We start from the raw sequence: 16,201 nt of genomic DNA on the forward strand, positions 1-16,201 counted from the left end.
TTATGATACAGGTATAATGAAATGTTATTCAACCATTAAAATTATGTTTTTGAATTATTTTTAATGATCTGCTAAGGTGCTTATTAGCTATTATAAATGAAAAAAGACAAGTTTCAAGAATTTTTAAATAAAAAATATGTGCATGTAAAAATACTTATCTACCTGGATAATGGGATTTGGGTGGTCTTATCTTTTTTTGGTATTTTCTATAATGAGCACAAAAATTATTTATGGTCAGCAAAAAACATAAAAAACATTGTTTAAAGTCTTTTCTGGCTTTGCAGACAGAACTCTTTCCAGCCTGTGTAGTTACACCCTGAAGGCAGTCCTACTCTGATGCAGGACACTGCTAAGGGAAGTGTCCCTGCATTTGCTGAGAGTTAGCCTTGAAATACTTACACTGTTAGCCTGTTTTCTGGTCCTAGCATTGCCACTAACTGGCTGTGAGACCTTGGACAAGTCATTTTATTTCTCTGGGCTTTGGGAGTCCTCATTTATAAAATGAAGTGTCTAGATTGGATGATTTAACGGTTAGATTCTGATTCTGTGATTCTGATACATTCATTAAGTCAATGTATTCATTATGAGTAAGACTCCATGATTTACCTTTCTCCGCTGTATCTTAAACAGTGGATTCTTATTTATAGCTAAAGGAATGACTCTCTAATGGTGGAATTTCACATTGGGCCACCCAAACACTGACCATATAGCTTTCTACAACTCACACATTCTAGATATTATCTGACCTTCGAGAGAGTCAGGATCCTTCCACATTAGCCTAAGCCTTGAGAGGGAGGGGAGTGGTGTCTGCCTGGAAGAGCAAGATAAGCTCTTGTGTTCTGAGCTTCCTTCCCTTTCCTTCTCCCTTCCCCAAGTCTCAGCTGTTCACCAGTGTCTGCTTCCTCCTCTTCCCAATGGTTATATCGGGCTTATGTCAGTGTGGTTCCCTGGTGGGCTAGACAGCTGGGTGAGGAAGGAGTGTGACTCATGCTCTGAGTCTAGTGAGTCAGACTTGGGGTGGGCTGGACCAGGGGCTTCCCCAGGACAGGAAGCAGGTTATGTATGCAGGAGATGAACAGACCATACCTGGAGCCAAAGAGGATTGGAATTTCCTATTCTATCCTCTCATGTCCTAGGTTTGAACCCAGCAAGATTTCAGAGCTCATGGGATTCTTTCCTCTTCCCAGCTCAAGAACTGAGAAGCAAGTGCATCATAATTAAACTCCTACCTTGTGTGACCTTGGCCAAGTTATTTAACTGCTTTTGAGTTTCAGTTTCTTTTGCTGGGGAACAAAAAAAAGGATAATAAACTCACTTAATGGAGTTGCTGTGCATTAAATAAAACCTAGCACCCGCTACAGACCTGGCTTCAGAAGGTGAGTCTATGTTCATTCTGAAATGGAGTGGAAGCCCCATTCCTTTTGGACTCACCGGGAGATGTGAAGTCAGTCAGCGAGAAGGCTGAGGCGGGGCCATTTCCAGGGCAGGAGTGCCCTTTTGTGGTTTGGGAATTGGCCCCAGGCTGGTTCTGAAAGGCAGCCTGGGGTTCTTTCTCCTGACAGAAACTTTTCTTCCCTGCTAGGTCTCTGGGGCCTTTCCCCATCCTGGTGAACAGTCCTAAGGGGGCCCTTCACACACAGTGCAAACAATGAACAAGCTGAATATGGATTACTAAACAGAATCAGTATTACTATGTTTCCTTTTGTTTCAGGCTCCAATTGTTTGTCCTCATTTAAAATTTTGGTATTTTGTTCATCCCGGATTTTTTGCATTTTTTATTTTAAAAAATATTGAGTTAAAATCTAATTTATCTAGATTACTGAGTTCCTTGCGTTCCCTTAAATTTTGCCTCTAATGATGGAATCTCTCCATCTCTAGCTTTTTTAGGGGGGCTGGAGGGTGGGAGGGTGTATTTTGGAGGCAATCTGTGCCTGCTCCTTTAAACCTGTGACCTTTTTTTGCGAATGGGAACTTTGCTCTGTATCCCCACCAGAGGCCAGGATAAAGTTCCTAGCCTGGTTCCACTGCATCCAGTCTCCCACCCGCATTTCCACTGAGCTCGGGGATGACTCCGAATTCCTGAAAATCCTCAGCTCCGTTTAATTCCGTAAATATTACTCAAGGGCCAGGCAGGCAGCTGGTTAAGGCTGGGGGCGGGCGAAGATGGGCGCCGAGCGTGCTGGGGGCACCTGGATGGGGCACCCCGCCCGGTCGGAGAGCGCGGGGCCGGGAAGGCTCCCGGAGGCTCCGCCAGGGCGGGACGCTGAGAGCTGGCACACTCTGTACCCGGAGGCCTAGCCGCGGACCCTAGCGCACCTTCGCGGGGGCAACCGCGTCAGAAACCCCGACCTGGCGTGACTTCCTGCCCGGGAGGCCCCGCGGCCTCGGGCTCTGGACGCGGGCCAGGGAGGCGCCGCTTCGGAGGCGCTTCCTGGGCGCAGCGGGCGCGGGAGGCGCGGGAGGAGCGCGGTGAGCGCACCTGGAGCGCCCGCAGGCCGGGGGGGGCGCGCGCGGCGACATGGAGGACGGCGTGCTCAAGGAGGGCTTCCTCGTCAAGAGGGTGAGCGCGCCGGAGCCTCTCCGGACACTGGCCCGGCGGCCAGCGGCGGGCGGCGGCTCCCGGAGCCGGGTCCCCAGCCCGCGGCCGACGGCGGGCTCGGCGGGCCGGGGGCGGCCGGGGGCGGCCGGGGGCGGAGGGCGGGGGCGGCTTCGGGTGAACGGAGCGGCCGGGGCACAGGCAAGGAGCAGATCCCGCTTGGTCGGTGGTACGGGGTGGGGGGCGGCTCCTGAGGCGGACATCTTAGTTAAAACAACTTACTAAGATGTGGAGAGGACCATATGTCAATTTGCTCACGTAGGTGTGCTCTGGGGCTCGCAGCGCCCATCTGTGCGCCATCTCCCGCACTCTCCACGGTAACCCCCGGGCAAAGAGGCAGCCTCAGGCTGCTAGGCACTTACGGTGTTCCGCAGTCCCCCAGCCGCCCCGCACGTGGAGCACCGCGTTCCTCCCTCTCCCCAAAGGAGAAACAAAGTTCAAGGAGGTGAATTAAGCAGTTTGCTCAGGGTCTGGGAGCTCGTGGGTGATGGAGCAGGTGCAAACCCACTAGGGTTGACTCCAAGCCTTGATCTGTCCACCGCAGGGTGGGTGTTGTTATCACTGAATGACAGATGAGACCGCTTGCCCCGAGCCCCAGGACTAATAACAACTGGGACCCAACCTCCATCCTCAGTCCTTGCCCACGGCCCACGTGGCCTTTCCCTCAGCTAGCAAGAGTCCAGACAAACACAGAACACACAGATCAAGGTGGAAAATGAACCAAAGAGCAGCAGCAAGAGGAGGTTCGGTTTTTTATAGTTCTTTCAACATTGATGTTGACCCTAAGGGTTTGTACTAACATAACAGCAGAGCATAAAATCTGGGGATGAGCCTTTTGGCTCTTCTACTGAGATTATAGCTTTGGGAGGGAGATGGATGAAGAGGGATGAAGGGGCTTCCCCTGGCATTACCTCCCGTGGAGGCCAGAGTAGCCCCGAAGTCTCCAATCGCTTTCGGGTGAGTAGGTAATGTAGCCATGTTGTGTTGCACATTATTTGATATAGGAGGGCGGGTGTGTTTGCTCAAAACTGTAAGCAGGAAGGCATAGTGGGAGGCTGATGCCGGATCAAGGGTCAGGGGAGCAGGTACCAAATTCCAAGCCACGGTGGTTAGAGCGATAGCCTGTCCCTCTCCTGGTTTGTCTCAGAGAGACAACCTGTGGGAGGGCTTCTGCAGCCTCCCATTTTCCTGCAGCTCCTGAGGTGAGAGGGAGAGTGTGACCTGGGCAGGGGGGTTGGTGGGCATTGTTGATTGTCCAGACAGCTGGGGCTATCTGGTAGGGGCCTCCCCCTGTCGCTGGGGTTACCTCACAAGATTCCTGCCACCGCCTCCATGAGAGTCAGGGAAGGCCACAGGGAAGGAAGGACATGAGTTCTCTTCAGGATGGCTGCCCAGTCCTGGGTGGCTGGCTTAGGGAGTCCGGGGTACAGGCAAGTGAGGACAGTCAACAGGGCTAGCCCCCAAAGCCCACAGCACGGGCCTGGCTGACATGGGGAAAGCTCATTCCAAAGACAGGAGTGTGGAGGCTGACCCCGAGGCCAGGGGAAGCAGCACCCTTTCCTTCCAGGTGAGGGACCTGGCCCTGGGGGGGGCGGGGGGGACCCTGCTCACTGTTCCCACCTACGGATCCATCTCAGCTTTCTCTCCCCCTTAACCCCTTTCCTCCTGGGTGGCAACAGCAGCTCTGTGTCCCCTGGAGAAGTTGCAGGGCTATGGCCGTAGGATTCCATACATTTAGGAGGCTTTACAGCCCCGGGGGTGGGGCAGGACCTGAGCTGGAAGCCCAGAGTACAAACAGTCATCACCGGTGAGGGTGAGGGTGAAGCAGGGGACGGGCAGGGGCATGATGGATTTGGCTCTCACTCCCGCCCAGACACGAAAGAAGCAAAGCTCCAGGCAAATGCAGGGCACTCACTTGGCCTGGCTTTAAAGAAGGGTGAGGGGGAAGGAAGTGGGATCAGCACAGGCAAGATTGCTCTTCCTTTAAGAAGACGCTGAGGCCCTTCAGGCATTGCTGCTGGCTCACACCTCCGATGACACTCTTAGAAAATGACATGGCAATGTTAACACGCTTTGGCCTAAAAATTTCCTTTGTCGGACTCAAACCCAAGGAAATACCGTTAAAGCTTTATGAACAAAGTGTTTTTTTTTTTTTTTTTAAGATTATCTATTTATTTATTTATTTGACAGAGACACAGCGAGAGAGGGAACATAAGTGAGGGAGAGGGAGAAGCAGGCTTCCCGCCAAGCAGGGAGCCCCATGCAGGGCTCAATCCCAGGACCCGGGATCATGACCTGAGCCAAAGGCAGACGCCTAACGACTGAGCCACCCAGCACCCTCAAAGTGTTATTTTTATAGTGAAAAAACTGGAAACTACCTATATGTCTCCACAAATAAATGACTAAGTATGCTTATGCAGATGTTTTAAATGCTTATAATATGATAACCCAAAGAGTAAAAATATACAAGGCATTAGGAAAAAATAGGCATAGAAGAAAAAAATCTAGAAGGAGTTCTGCAGGCTAGAAGTCTGAAATCAAGGTGTTGGCAGGGCCATCCTTCCTCTGAAGCCTATGGGGAGAGTCCTCCCTTGCCTCTTTTGCTTTGGTATTTACAGGCTGTAAAAGAAAAACCCAGATTTTTCCTTTCCCTATAGGGAAAAACTTTGTTCCTCCCTATTGTTGTTTCTTTATCCTGTGAGTCTCCTTTACTTTTACCGAATGTGTGGAGGTTTTTCCCCACACCAAGCAATTCTCTGTGGCACCAGCGGCATGTCTTTAACTCAGTTCTGACACTATCTACCTGGAGATGGCGTCACATCCCACAGGTCAAGGGATCAGTCCCCCAGGACTGCCCCCCACCACCCCCACCCCACTGTACCCATACTTCAGACACTAGTCACAAGCCTGGGTTATCACTTGTGCTTCTGACAAATGGACTAATTGTTTGGATAACTGTTTGGATGTTCCAATGACCATTTCAATTAGTTTGCAGCAGTGGCTCACAGAACTCAGGGAAACACTTACATTTGCCAGTTTACTAAAGGCTTCGATAAATGATACAGATGAACAGGCAGTTGGAAAAGCTGGATAGGGCAAGGTATGCGGGAAGGAGCATGGAGCTTCTGTGTGCTCTCCGGGCATGCCAGTCTCAGCACCTCCATGTAGGCACCAACCCAGAAGGTCTCTGAACCCCATACTTTTGGGATTTTATGGAGTCTTCATCACAGAGGTGTGATTGATCATTAACTCCATTTTCAGCCCTTCTCCCCTCTCAAGAGAATCAAGCTTCTAATTGTGGCGTGTTCTTTATGGTGACCAGCCTTTATCCAGGAGCCTACCCAGAGTCACCTCATGAGAACAAAAAATGCTGCTAGCACCCAGGAAATTGCAAGGGTTTCAGGAGCTCTGTGCCAGGAATGGGGGGCAGAGACCTATATATATAGAGAGAGAGAGCCATCATCTGACACAGGCAATCCACGGCATTCCCTGGCTTGTGGATGCACCACTCCAATGTCTGCCTCCATGGTCACATGATGATCTTCTCCCTGTGTGTCTCAGTGTCCAAATTCTCCTCTTCATATAAGGACACCATTAGTATTAGGGCCATCCTAATCCAGGATGACTTCATCTTATCCTGATCACATCTGCAAAGACCCCATTTCCAAATGAGATCACATTTGTAGGTACCAGGGTTAAGAATTCAACATACCTTTTGGGGGCACATAATTCAATCCATAACAAGTACCATGTCTGCTTCTTTGGGGTTGTAGGGTCTTGGGCAAGAACTTTCTGGACCTTAGTTTCCTCATCATTAAAGTTAGGGAGTACTATGGACTTTTTCAAAGGGTCCCTCCAGCTGTAACATTCCATGACTCTTAAGCCCAACTGTGGAGGTGCTGTCCTACCTTATGGACTCTCCTCCTTCCCCCTAAAGAGGTTCTGGGGACCCTAAGCCGCTTGTGGTCCAGTGGGCCTCTGGCCCCGGCCAGCTACTTGCAGACAAGGAGCCTGGAGAGGGAGGAAACTGCCCGGTTAGAGGAGGCCTGGCATATTTTTCAGCTGTACCACTGTAGTTTTGGCCTCTGACCCCCTTTACTTGCTGACTTTGAACCAGTTCCTTATTTCCTCTGAGCATGACGTGTTTATCTGTAGCCCAGGGGTAATCGTGCTCTCCTTCCCATTTGGTGGATGTTACTGCAGCCTCCAGCTGAGGTGCCTGCTGCAGTCTGGCCCGCTTCATTCAGCCCTTCTGCCACAGTGTGGTCAGGGTGATCTTCTAAACATGAGAACCCAAGCTTTTCGTCGTCCTTCTAGTTAAAAGTCTTCAGGGACTCCCCTCTGGCCACAGTATAAAGATCGAACTTTGCAGCATGGAACCTGAAGCCCACTGGACCCGCGTCACTTCCCCTGTCCTTTGCCCACAGGCCTCTGAGCCAAAGCCAGATAGAACCACTTGGAGTTTCTCACAAGTGGAAGTGGCTCAAGCTCTCCCTTCCCTGCCTTCCTGACCTGGCCAACTCCACTCAGCCTTCCAGACTCAGCCCTAACATCAGCCCTTCCAGGAGCCTTCCTCAGCCCATTCAGCCTCCTTGGAGCTTCCTCCATCAGCAGAGCTGCTTCTTGGGGTTTGCATCGTGACCTGTTTTACTTCTCTGTTGTTCTGTAATAATCAACCCAAAGCTTAACATCTTAAGACAATAAACACTTATTATCTCACGTGGTTTCTGAGGGGCACGTATTCAGGAACATCTTAGCTGCAAGATTCAAGTCTCTCATGAGGTTCCAGCCAAAATGTTGCCCAGTGTGGCAGTCTCCTGGAGGCTTGGCTGACCGGAGGATCCAACTGCAAACTCACTCACACGGCTGCTGGCTGGTGGCCTGGGTTCCTCTCCTCTTTGTAGGGGCTGGTCATGATGTGGCAGCTAGCTTTCCCTGGAATACATGGTCAGAGAGAGAGAGAGTCCCCAAAACTGAAGCTACAGGGTCTTTTATAACCTAATGTCAACTGACAAATCATCCCTCTGCCATATTCTCTTGGTCACACAGAGCAACCCTTGTACACTGTGGGAAGAAACTATACAAGGGTGTAGTATCAGGAGGTGGGGATCCTGGGGGACCCCACCAATCGTCTGTCCTAGAACTTACCACAATGGCTGGCATCACTGTCTGTCTCTTCCACTGTCTTAGGTCAGAATCTTGTTCATCTTTGTCTCCCTGCTGCTAGCACAGTGCTTGCTGAAGTAGTCGTTAGCCACTGATTGTTGAATGAATTGATAATGATTTCCCTAGTCATCTCATCAGGATTTTTGTCTATTTGAATTTCAATTTATTTTCCATTACAAAAATAATACATGCTTATTATTAAAAAAAACTAGAAAAGTACTCAAGGCTGTAAATTGAAAAATAAGTTTTCATTCTTGTTGCCCTGTATCCAGTCTTAGTCCTTAGAGATGATAACCATCAACTTTCTTGAGGTATCCCTTCAGAAATTTTCTAAAATAACTACTAGAATTATTTTTAGGTATCATATGAAAAAATGTAAGTAAAAGTGCTTTGCCTATGTCGAAGACCATGGGCGCTGTGATTCTTGGTAGGCTCAGGCTGCTGCGTTTGACCTTGAGGGTTCCACCAGTGACCTTTCCTGCCGTCTGTTAGGATTGGAATCCCTCCTCTACGGCCACAGTGGGCACAGTGTTGTTACACAGTTAGAATATTTTGCATTATTTTATCATAAGCAATGATTCAAAGTGTCTCAATACATAAAACCTCTTCCATATCCTAGACAATTTACTCAGCACACATCCTCGGAAGTGGAATTATTGGGTCAAAGAACTTGAACATTTTTTATGAGGGTTGCCAGCTGCTTCAGGATTTCTACTTACACAGTCAGTCCTTTCTCATCAGCCTTTCTCTGCAGACCTTTCTCCTTTGCTGTCAGGATCCGCAGTTGCTCATAAACACATTCCACTCTAGTGAGTCTGAACAGAAGGGGATTTCATGGAGGAATATTAATTATTAAGTAACTCAGGAATATTTGGGAGGGCCAGTGAACCTGGCTGGGATGCTATATAGCTAGGGACGATGTAGCCAGACAAAAATACCCAACAGCACCACCAGACATTTCTAGTGGAAACATCACTGCTGACATTATTTGCCGTTTGTCCCTGATAGCTCTGGGGACTGGTGTCAGAAGAACCTGTTCTTCCAACACTGTTCTTGCCCAAAATTCCGGTTTCCCCCTGTTGCTGCCAGATATGTATCAGTTCCCCGTGCCAGAGAGTGGCAGCGACCTGGTCACCCACCTGTTGCCTTCGTGCCAGGGATTCTGGGAGATGTAGCATTTTGTCCAGGAAAGTACAGAATCTCCATATTGGTTTGTCCTGTTCAACATCTGTTGGTGACAGTTTTCTCTGTGATATCTCTAAGCCCCATTTCTCCTCTCCCTGTTGTTTTAGTTTGCTAGAGCTGCCGGAACAAAAATACCACAGACAAGACGGCTTCAACAGAGATTTGTTTTCTCACAGTTTTGGAGTCTAGGGTACGAGTCCAGCTGTCAGCAGGTTTGGCTTCTTCTGAGGCCTCTGTCCTCCGCTCGCAGATGGGCGACTTCGTGCTGGGTGCTCGCACGGTCTTTCCTCTGTGCATAGGCCTCCCCGCTGTCTCTCTGTGTGTTTAAGGGTCCTTTTCTTATAAGGACCCCAGGCAGATTGGGTTAGGGCCCCCTTAATGGCCTCATTTCAACCTAATCACCTCTTTAAAGCCCTATCTCCACATACAGTCAATACTGGGAGTTAGGGCTTTAATATATGAATGTGTGTGCGTTAGGGCGGACGTAATTTAGCCTGTAACACCTATGTTTTAAGGTTTAAGATTATTTTGCCCTCGTGCCTTCTCCACCTCACACCTGCCCCCATTCCATCCACTAGGATTGCCTTCTCCCCATACACAAGCTTTTGAGCCAGCAATTTACTGCTAATGCTGCTCCAGGAGCCCCTCAGTAGGGGTCATCTAGAAAGAGGACCCGAGTCTGGGCCACGTGGAGAGCAGTAGAGAACCCCCGCCACTGAGTAGCCAGAGCCAAATCTTTTTTTGTTTCTTTAAACATGTCTACCCACATCAAGGACCTCTGTTAACCGTCATGTTACATGTTGATCCTAAGTACGGGACAGTGGGAAGAGCAAAACGTAAAATTCACAGCCCAGTGCTCACTCTGTCAACTCCTTCTACACCTTTTGGTTCCCTAACAGCACTCAGTACACACTGAGCTATTCCAATACCACAGGTGTGAGAACTCAGGGAGACTCTGAAATAAGTAAATGCTAGGAAATGTAAGGAAAGGCATGAATGGGGGAAATGGTCTCTGATTCAGATAAAGTGCATCTCTCTTAGTTAGAATCCAGTCCTTATTGGGCTCTGCTCTGGGAAATATGCCAGGAAAGTGGCTTTAATGAGTGTGTACTAAACCCATTCCTTTCTAATTCCTCAGTAGACATTCCCTCATCTGTTGCTCTGTTTTAGAAAAAGGCTCTTTAGGGGCACCTGGGTGTCTCAGTCGGCTAAGCATCTGCCTTCGGCTCAGGTCATGATCCCAGGGTCCTGGGATCGAGCCCCACATCGGGCTCCCTGCTCCGCGGGAAGCCTGCTTCTCCCTCTCCTGCTCCCCCTACTTGTGTTCCCTCTTTTGCTGTGTCTCTCTCTGTCAAATAAATAAAATCTTAAAAAATAAATAAATAAATAAAATGTTTTAAAGAAACATATTGGTGTGAGAAGATGCTCAGCAAAGCTAAACAAAACAAAAACTAGATAATAAAACTATAGGTAACATGGTCCTGGTTTTTTTAAAAACCAGAAAGTAAAAACGAAGAGAAAAAAAGACTATAAGAAAACACAAAGTGTTAGCAATGACTGTCTCCTAGTGGTAGGATTCTCTCTTCTGGGACTTCACAATTTCTTTCAAGGTTTATAATCACAAAAAAGGCCAACTGGGAACTAGAAGGTCAATGCCAAAGGTCTTTGTTACATACTCAAAAGAGATGACAAGGAGATCCAGACAGATAACACTTTTTTCATGAAAATGAAAATAAAAGGTATGATTTTTGAACTGGATCCTTTGGCTATTAAGGACATTATTGGGGCAATTGGTGAAACTTGGATGGGGGTTGTGGAATCAATGAAAATAACATATTAATGGAAATTTCCTGATGTTGATGTTTGCATCGTGGTTATGTTGGAAATATTTCCCCTCCCCTTTTTTGTAGGAGATACACAATAAAATATTCAGAAGTGATGGAACATCATGTTAAAAGTTTACTCTTAAATGATTCTGTAAAAAAGTTCTTTAATACTATTCTTCAGCTTTTCTCTGAATTGAAATTATTTTATTTTTTTAAAGATTTTATTTATTTATTTGAGAGAGAGAGAGAAATAGAGACAGAGCATGAGCAGGGTGGGGAGGAGGCAGAGGGAGAGGGAGAAGCAGACTCTCCACTGAGTAGGGAGCATGATGCAGGTCTCAATCCCAGGACCCTGAGATCATGACCTGAGCTGAAGGAAGACGCTTAACTGACTGAGCCACCCAGGTGCCTCTGAATTGAAATTATTTTAAAATTAAAAAAATAAAATGAGGTTTTTTTAAAAACAGATAATGCTGTCCCCCTCTTTGGTCCCCTCAGCCACCTCACTGCTGGGCTCTCCTGTCCGTCCTCAGGGTCACATTGTCCACAACTGGAAGGCACGATGGTTCATCCTTCGGCAAAACACGTTGCTGTACTACAAGCTTGAGGGGGGTCGGAAGGTGACCCCTCCCAAGGGCCGGATCCTTCTGGATGGCTGCACTATCACCTGCCCCTGCCTGGAGTATGAAAACCGACCGGTAAGTGAAGGCCCCTGCTTCCCGGCTCCCCCTGCCTCAGACCCTCCCAGCTCTGGCCTCTTTGGTGAGAGTAATGTGGGTGAAGAGCTGAGTTATCATTGAAAAACCTAAATTCAAGTCCTGATGCACTATGTACCAGGTGTGTGACCTTGGGCAAGTAGTTGAACCTCTCTGAGCCTTAGTTCCTCATCTACGAAATGGGGTAGAATAATGACACCTCGCTATCTCCTGTGATTATGTTGGGGATCATGAGAGATAGCTGTGTTGAGGATCATGACAGAAGGTGATGGTCTGTCAAAGCACTTTGTTGACTAGGAGGCGCGCTACATATATGGACGCAATTATTGCTACCTTGGAATTTAATATGGTGGCTTTTATCCCCTGAGGGGGTGCATGTTCCAAAAGTCAGGTGCAGTTTCAACCCCACCGTCAAAAAGGTATCTGAATCAATCGTTTTTGAGGGCCCATTATGTGCCAAGAAATTTGCTAGGCTTGGAGGAGTCAAGGAAGAAAATGGTTAGACTGTTTCTCCTTGAATTATTAATCTTATTATGAAAGCAAGTAGTTAAATGAAAAACATTCAGAATTCCAAACGTTGGCACAAACATGATTAGCTGTAGAGAACACTGTATTCCTGAAGAGGAGGAAGATGTAATTAGAGGCTGAGTCAGGTACAGCATTGGGAGGAATAGAGATTTGGCAAAGATCTGAAAGAGGAGAAAGGCAGACGTTATGGGCAGGTGGAAAAGTGTAAAAATGAGGGGAGAGATCGATTTGGAGATAACAATGGCCCGTGTGGCCAGAGGGGAATGTTCACCCAGGGAGCAATGGGAGATTGGCTGGGGCCAGATGGAGGAAATGGGGAGCCATCGAAGGTTCTGAGTGAGAGAGTGGACGGGTAAAAACGCTCTTAGGAGGACTAAAGTGAAGAACTGCGTTCTGTTCCTAATAAGTTACTAGATCCATAAAGAAGGGATCTTACATTTTCTTCTTTCTCTTTTTCTTTTTTATTTTTTTAAGTATTTTCTACGTGTGGCTCGAAATCACAACCCCGAGATCAAGAGTTACATGCTCCACCAACTGAGCCAGCCAGGCGCCCCACCATTTTCTTCTTTATTACCATGTTTGTTTTTTTTTTAAGATTTTATTTTATTTATTTGTCGGAGAGAGAGCACGAGCAGGAGGGAGCAGAGGCAGAGGGAGAAGCAGACTCCCCGCTGAGCAGGGAGCCTGATGTGGGACTCAATCCCAGGACCCTGGGATCATGACCTGAGCCAAAGGCAGCCACTTAAACAACTGAGCCACCCAGGCGTCCCTACCATGTTTTTCTTCTTTGACTCTTTTAGACTGATTGACAAGCCTTCCAAGTATAAGAAAATATTCATGACCGTCCTTTCTGGGTGGTGGGTTTCCTGGTATTTGTTATGTTAACCACTGTACTCTTTTGTAGTTTTGAATCTTTCTCAAGAAAAAAAAGGGAGCTATTAAAATAATGAGGCATGAAATAAGGCAAAAAGTAGGGGGAACACAAGAAAACATTATGAATGAAATGTCCATAAGACATGGTTGACTGGATGTTGAGGGCAAAGGAGAGGGAGGTGGTGAGGGTCATTCCAGCCTAGGAGGCTGCAAAAAGGAAATGCCCTTCTACAGTTACCCACTGCCAACCTGCACGGGCTGATGATGAAGAAGGACAAGTAGTGTTCTGCTGGGTGGAGGTAGGGCTGCCAGAGAATGCCCAGCCTGGGCAGACTGGGGCTGCACCTTCCTCCTTATTGCATCGGAAGACCAAACATGGTGTCTGGACACATAGCAGACGATTAACAAATGCTTGCTGAATTAATGTTTGTTTTTTTTTTTTCTTTTTAAGATTTTATTTATCTATCCGACAGAGAGAGAGAGAGAGGGAACAAGCAGGGGGAGTGGGAGAGGGAGAAGCAGGCTCCCTGCCAAGCAGGGAGCCCGATGCGGGGCTCGATCCCAGGACCCCAGGATCATGACCCGAGCCGAAGGCAGACGCTCAACGACTGAGCCACTGAATTAATGTTTAAGAAAGAAAACAAATTTACAGATAAGTGAGATGATTTTAAGAGAAAACAACCCTAATTTTCTAAGTGAATTTAAGGCTCTAGTTCTCCATAAATTACACCCCAGAACTTGTAGGTTAACTTGTTGACCCAATGCCCCTTAATACTCTTTAAGGAACAGTAGAAAGCGAAAGTGCTGGTCGAATTGGCTAGATATGGAAAAACTTCCAAAAAAGGACACAAGTTAAATTTGCTAACTGGAGTTGTGAGCTTCATGTTAATTCCCAGATTGTCATCTGCCTGGCTCATGAGTCCTTGAGCTGGAAGAGGTCAAGAGGAGCCCATAGGTTCACTAAGAACAAGTTATAAAGCATATATATGTGTATATGTGTGTGTGTGTATATATATATATATATATATTTTAAATTAGGGAAGCTATAGAAGAGTATGCCTGGATTTCACATGGAATTTTATAGTCTCTCCTGAAATTCTTTCATTAAAATGTTGACTGCCCACTGATAGTGCAGGTACGGGGAGCTGGTTGAATTTGTTCTCCCACAATGCTGATGAGCGAGTCAGTGTTAACTCAGAGGAACAGATTCATGGTATTCTTTGGGACTGTGAGCCAGCCTTGTCTTAGCACCGCTTTTGCTGTTAGTTGAGAGGAGGGATGTTAAGTTTGCAAGCGAAGCAAGTTGGGAGCTAATACATTGGAAACCAGAATGGGAATGAAAGAATGCCTCTGGGCTGCCCCAGTGGCTCAGTTGGTTAAGTGTCCGCCTTCAGCTCAGGTCATGATCCTGGGGTCCTGGGATCGAGCCCTGCATCGGGCTCCCTGCTCAGCGGGAAGTTTGCTTCTCCCTCTGCCTGCCGCTCTCCCTGCTTGTGTGCGCGCTCTCTCTCTGTCAAATAAATAAATAAAATCTTAAAAAAAAAAAAAAGAATGCCTCTGTTTTACAACAGAAGTGGTAGGCCCAGTCCACTCAGATGATATTTAATAGGGTCAGCATCCAAATCCCACAATGGTCAAAAAAAACTCCTCAATGCACATTTAGGGAATGGAGGAGATGCGGCCTACCTCAGAAGGACTCGGCTGACTGCACGGAGCTAGTCTACTGGGCCGCCAGTGTGAGCTCGGGCTGCAGGCCCCGTGCACCCCGCATCCCTCAGAGCTTTCCCGGAGCAGCTGGTTCCGTTCTATGGGTCAGAGCTTCTGAGAATGTTGACCAACTGCAGAACGTGTAGCAGAGCATGAGCTGGTTAAGAGTTTAAACCGTACCCTATGAGAAGTGTGTGAAAGACTGGGGATGCTTAGACTAAAGACGAGCACGGAAGGGAGCGTAAGGAACAGTGCCTCCGAGGTAGGGGTTCATATCCCCATTTGACAGATGAAGAAAGGCCCGGTGGGGTCCCTTAATGTGCCCAAGCGTCCACAGCTAAGTGGCAGAGCTGGGATTTGCATTCAGATCGGTCTGACTTGAAAGCCAGTGCATTTCCCACTTCAGCCCAGGGGCTGTCGTGGGAGGTAAGGTTAGTCTGTATGGTTCTCGAAGGCAGAGTCAGAAGCAGGGACGCAAAGTGCCCAGGAAGCAGTCCCTACGCTATATAGTCTGTGCAGGAGGGAAAGCTTACCTTAGGAGGCCAAGAGCTCCCTGTGGCTTGAGGTGTGCAAGGGGATCTTTGAAGACCACCCACTGGGATGTGGCCGAGCGGCTGGGCATTCGGCAGCTGCTGGACCTGTGTGTCCCGGGTTGCTGTGGCCCTGTCATCTTTGCTGCCCCACCACCATCCTCTTGCCCGCTAGGCCTCTGAGTGCTGGTCTGACCGGCTGTCTCTTCCTGCAGCTCCTCATTAAGCTGAAGACTCAAACGTCCACCGAGTACTTCCTGGAGGCCTGTTCCCGAGAAGAGAGGGACGCCTGGGCCTTTGAGATAACAGGGGCTATTCATGCCGGGCAGCCGGGGAAGGTCCAGCAGCTCCACATCCTGAAAAACTCCTTTAAGCTGCCCCCTCACATCAGCCTGCAGTGAGTGCCTAGCCCCCCCGCCCCTCGCCCTGCACGTCTGTGCGACACGGGGAGGGGGCCTCGAGGTCACCGCACAGGCCTGTCCAGTACAGCACGGTGCTTCAGGGCCTTTAGGCCCTACCCACCTGCCCCGCTCCTCTCTGACCTCTTGGGACCTCTGCTGCTTTTGCCCCCCTCAGTGTCTTGAGACCCTCCCTCAGTTTCAGCCAGGGTGCCCAGGGCTCCGTCATAGCCCCCCAGGGATCTCCACTCGCCACGTCCTTGGGCTTGTTTGCAGCCTGCTGGCAAGAGCGATGTGTTCAGGTAGCAGCTGTATTCTTGCTCTGTGAGGTTCCTCGTCCAGCCATTCCTTCAGGCAGCAGTTAGAGAGTGCCGACTGCATGCGCTTCCGCTGCACAAGGTGCTCAGGAGATGCAACCGGGAATACCTCAGATCTCATCTCAGGGGCTTTCCAACTCAAGGACGAAGGTAGGAAATGAGAAAAGATCCTCCATGGGTGGCAGGAATCGTCTTCACAGAACAGAAAGCGGGTCATTGGTGGAGGCAGCCCTCTGAAGTAGGGAAGTATGAAAGGAATTCCATCCCGGAGAGGGTTACCTCTGCAGACAAGGCCCCCGAAACTCCCAGGTAGCAGAACTGTTGCGCCCATCAAAGACACATGGCCAGTCCTTTTCTGG

At 48.6% G+C, this 16,201-nt stretch overlaps 1 protein-coding gene and 1 long non-coding RNA gene across 14 annotated transcripts in view; one reads left to right on the forward strand and one right to left on the reverse strand.

Annotated features, from left to right (window-relative positions):
• LOC115942756 (uncharacterized) overlaps positions 1 to 15,447 on the reverse strand; it is a 300,514-nt gene extending 285,067 nt beyond the window's left edge. For 3 of the 12 annotated variants that reach the window (XM_081829437.1, XM_081829439.1, XM_081829441.1), the window contains exons 1-4: positions 15,131 to 15,447; positions 8,902 to 9,064; positions 8,482 to 8,577; positions 7,317 to 7,521 (exon numbers count right to left, since the gene is read on the reverse strand). In XM_081829437.1, coding sequence (XP_081685563.1) covers positions 8,569 to 8,577; positions 8,902 to 9,064; positions 15,131 to 15,447 — 489 coding nt within the window. In that variant the 3' untranslated portion in view covers positions 7,317 to 7,521; positions 8,482 to 8,568. Of the gene's footprint in view, positions 1 to 5,619; positions 6,244 to 6,504; positions 6,608 to 7,273; positions 7,526 to 7,744; positions 7,910 to 8,481; positions 8,578 to 8,901; positions 9,065 to 9,121; positions 9,261 to 15,130 lie in introns of those variants that run through there. The other 9 variants (XM_081829440.1, XM_081829445.1, XM_081829444.1 and 6 more) reach the window with 9 other exon arrangements.
• On the forward strand, positions 1,276 to 15,483 carry LOC145723211 (uncharacterized). 2 transcript variants are annotated; one of them, XR_014148107.1, is made up of 3 exons: positions 1,276 to 1,376; positions 11,307 to 11,471; positions 15,343 to 15,483. It is a non-coding gene; the product is annotated as an uncharacterized LOC145723211 (long non-coding RNA). The 2 variants fall into 2 exon arrangements; XR_014148106.1 differs by lacking the exon at positions 1,276 to 1,376 and adding an exon at positions 1,998 to 2,107.
• The last annotated feature ends 718 nt before the right edge of the window (positions 15,484 to 16,201 follow it).

This window comes from Leptonychotes weddellii, chromosome 9 (genome assembly GCF_054177405.1).
Source record: "Leptonychotes weddellii isolate Sample4059 chromosome 9, ASM5417740v2, whole genome shotgun sequence".
Taxonomy (NCBI): domain Eukaryota; kingdom Metazoa; phylum Chordata; class Mammalia; order Carnivora; family Phocidae; genus Leptonychotes; species Leptonychotes weddellii.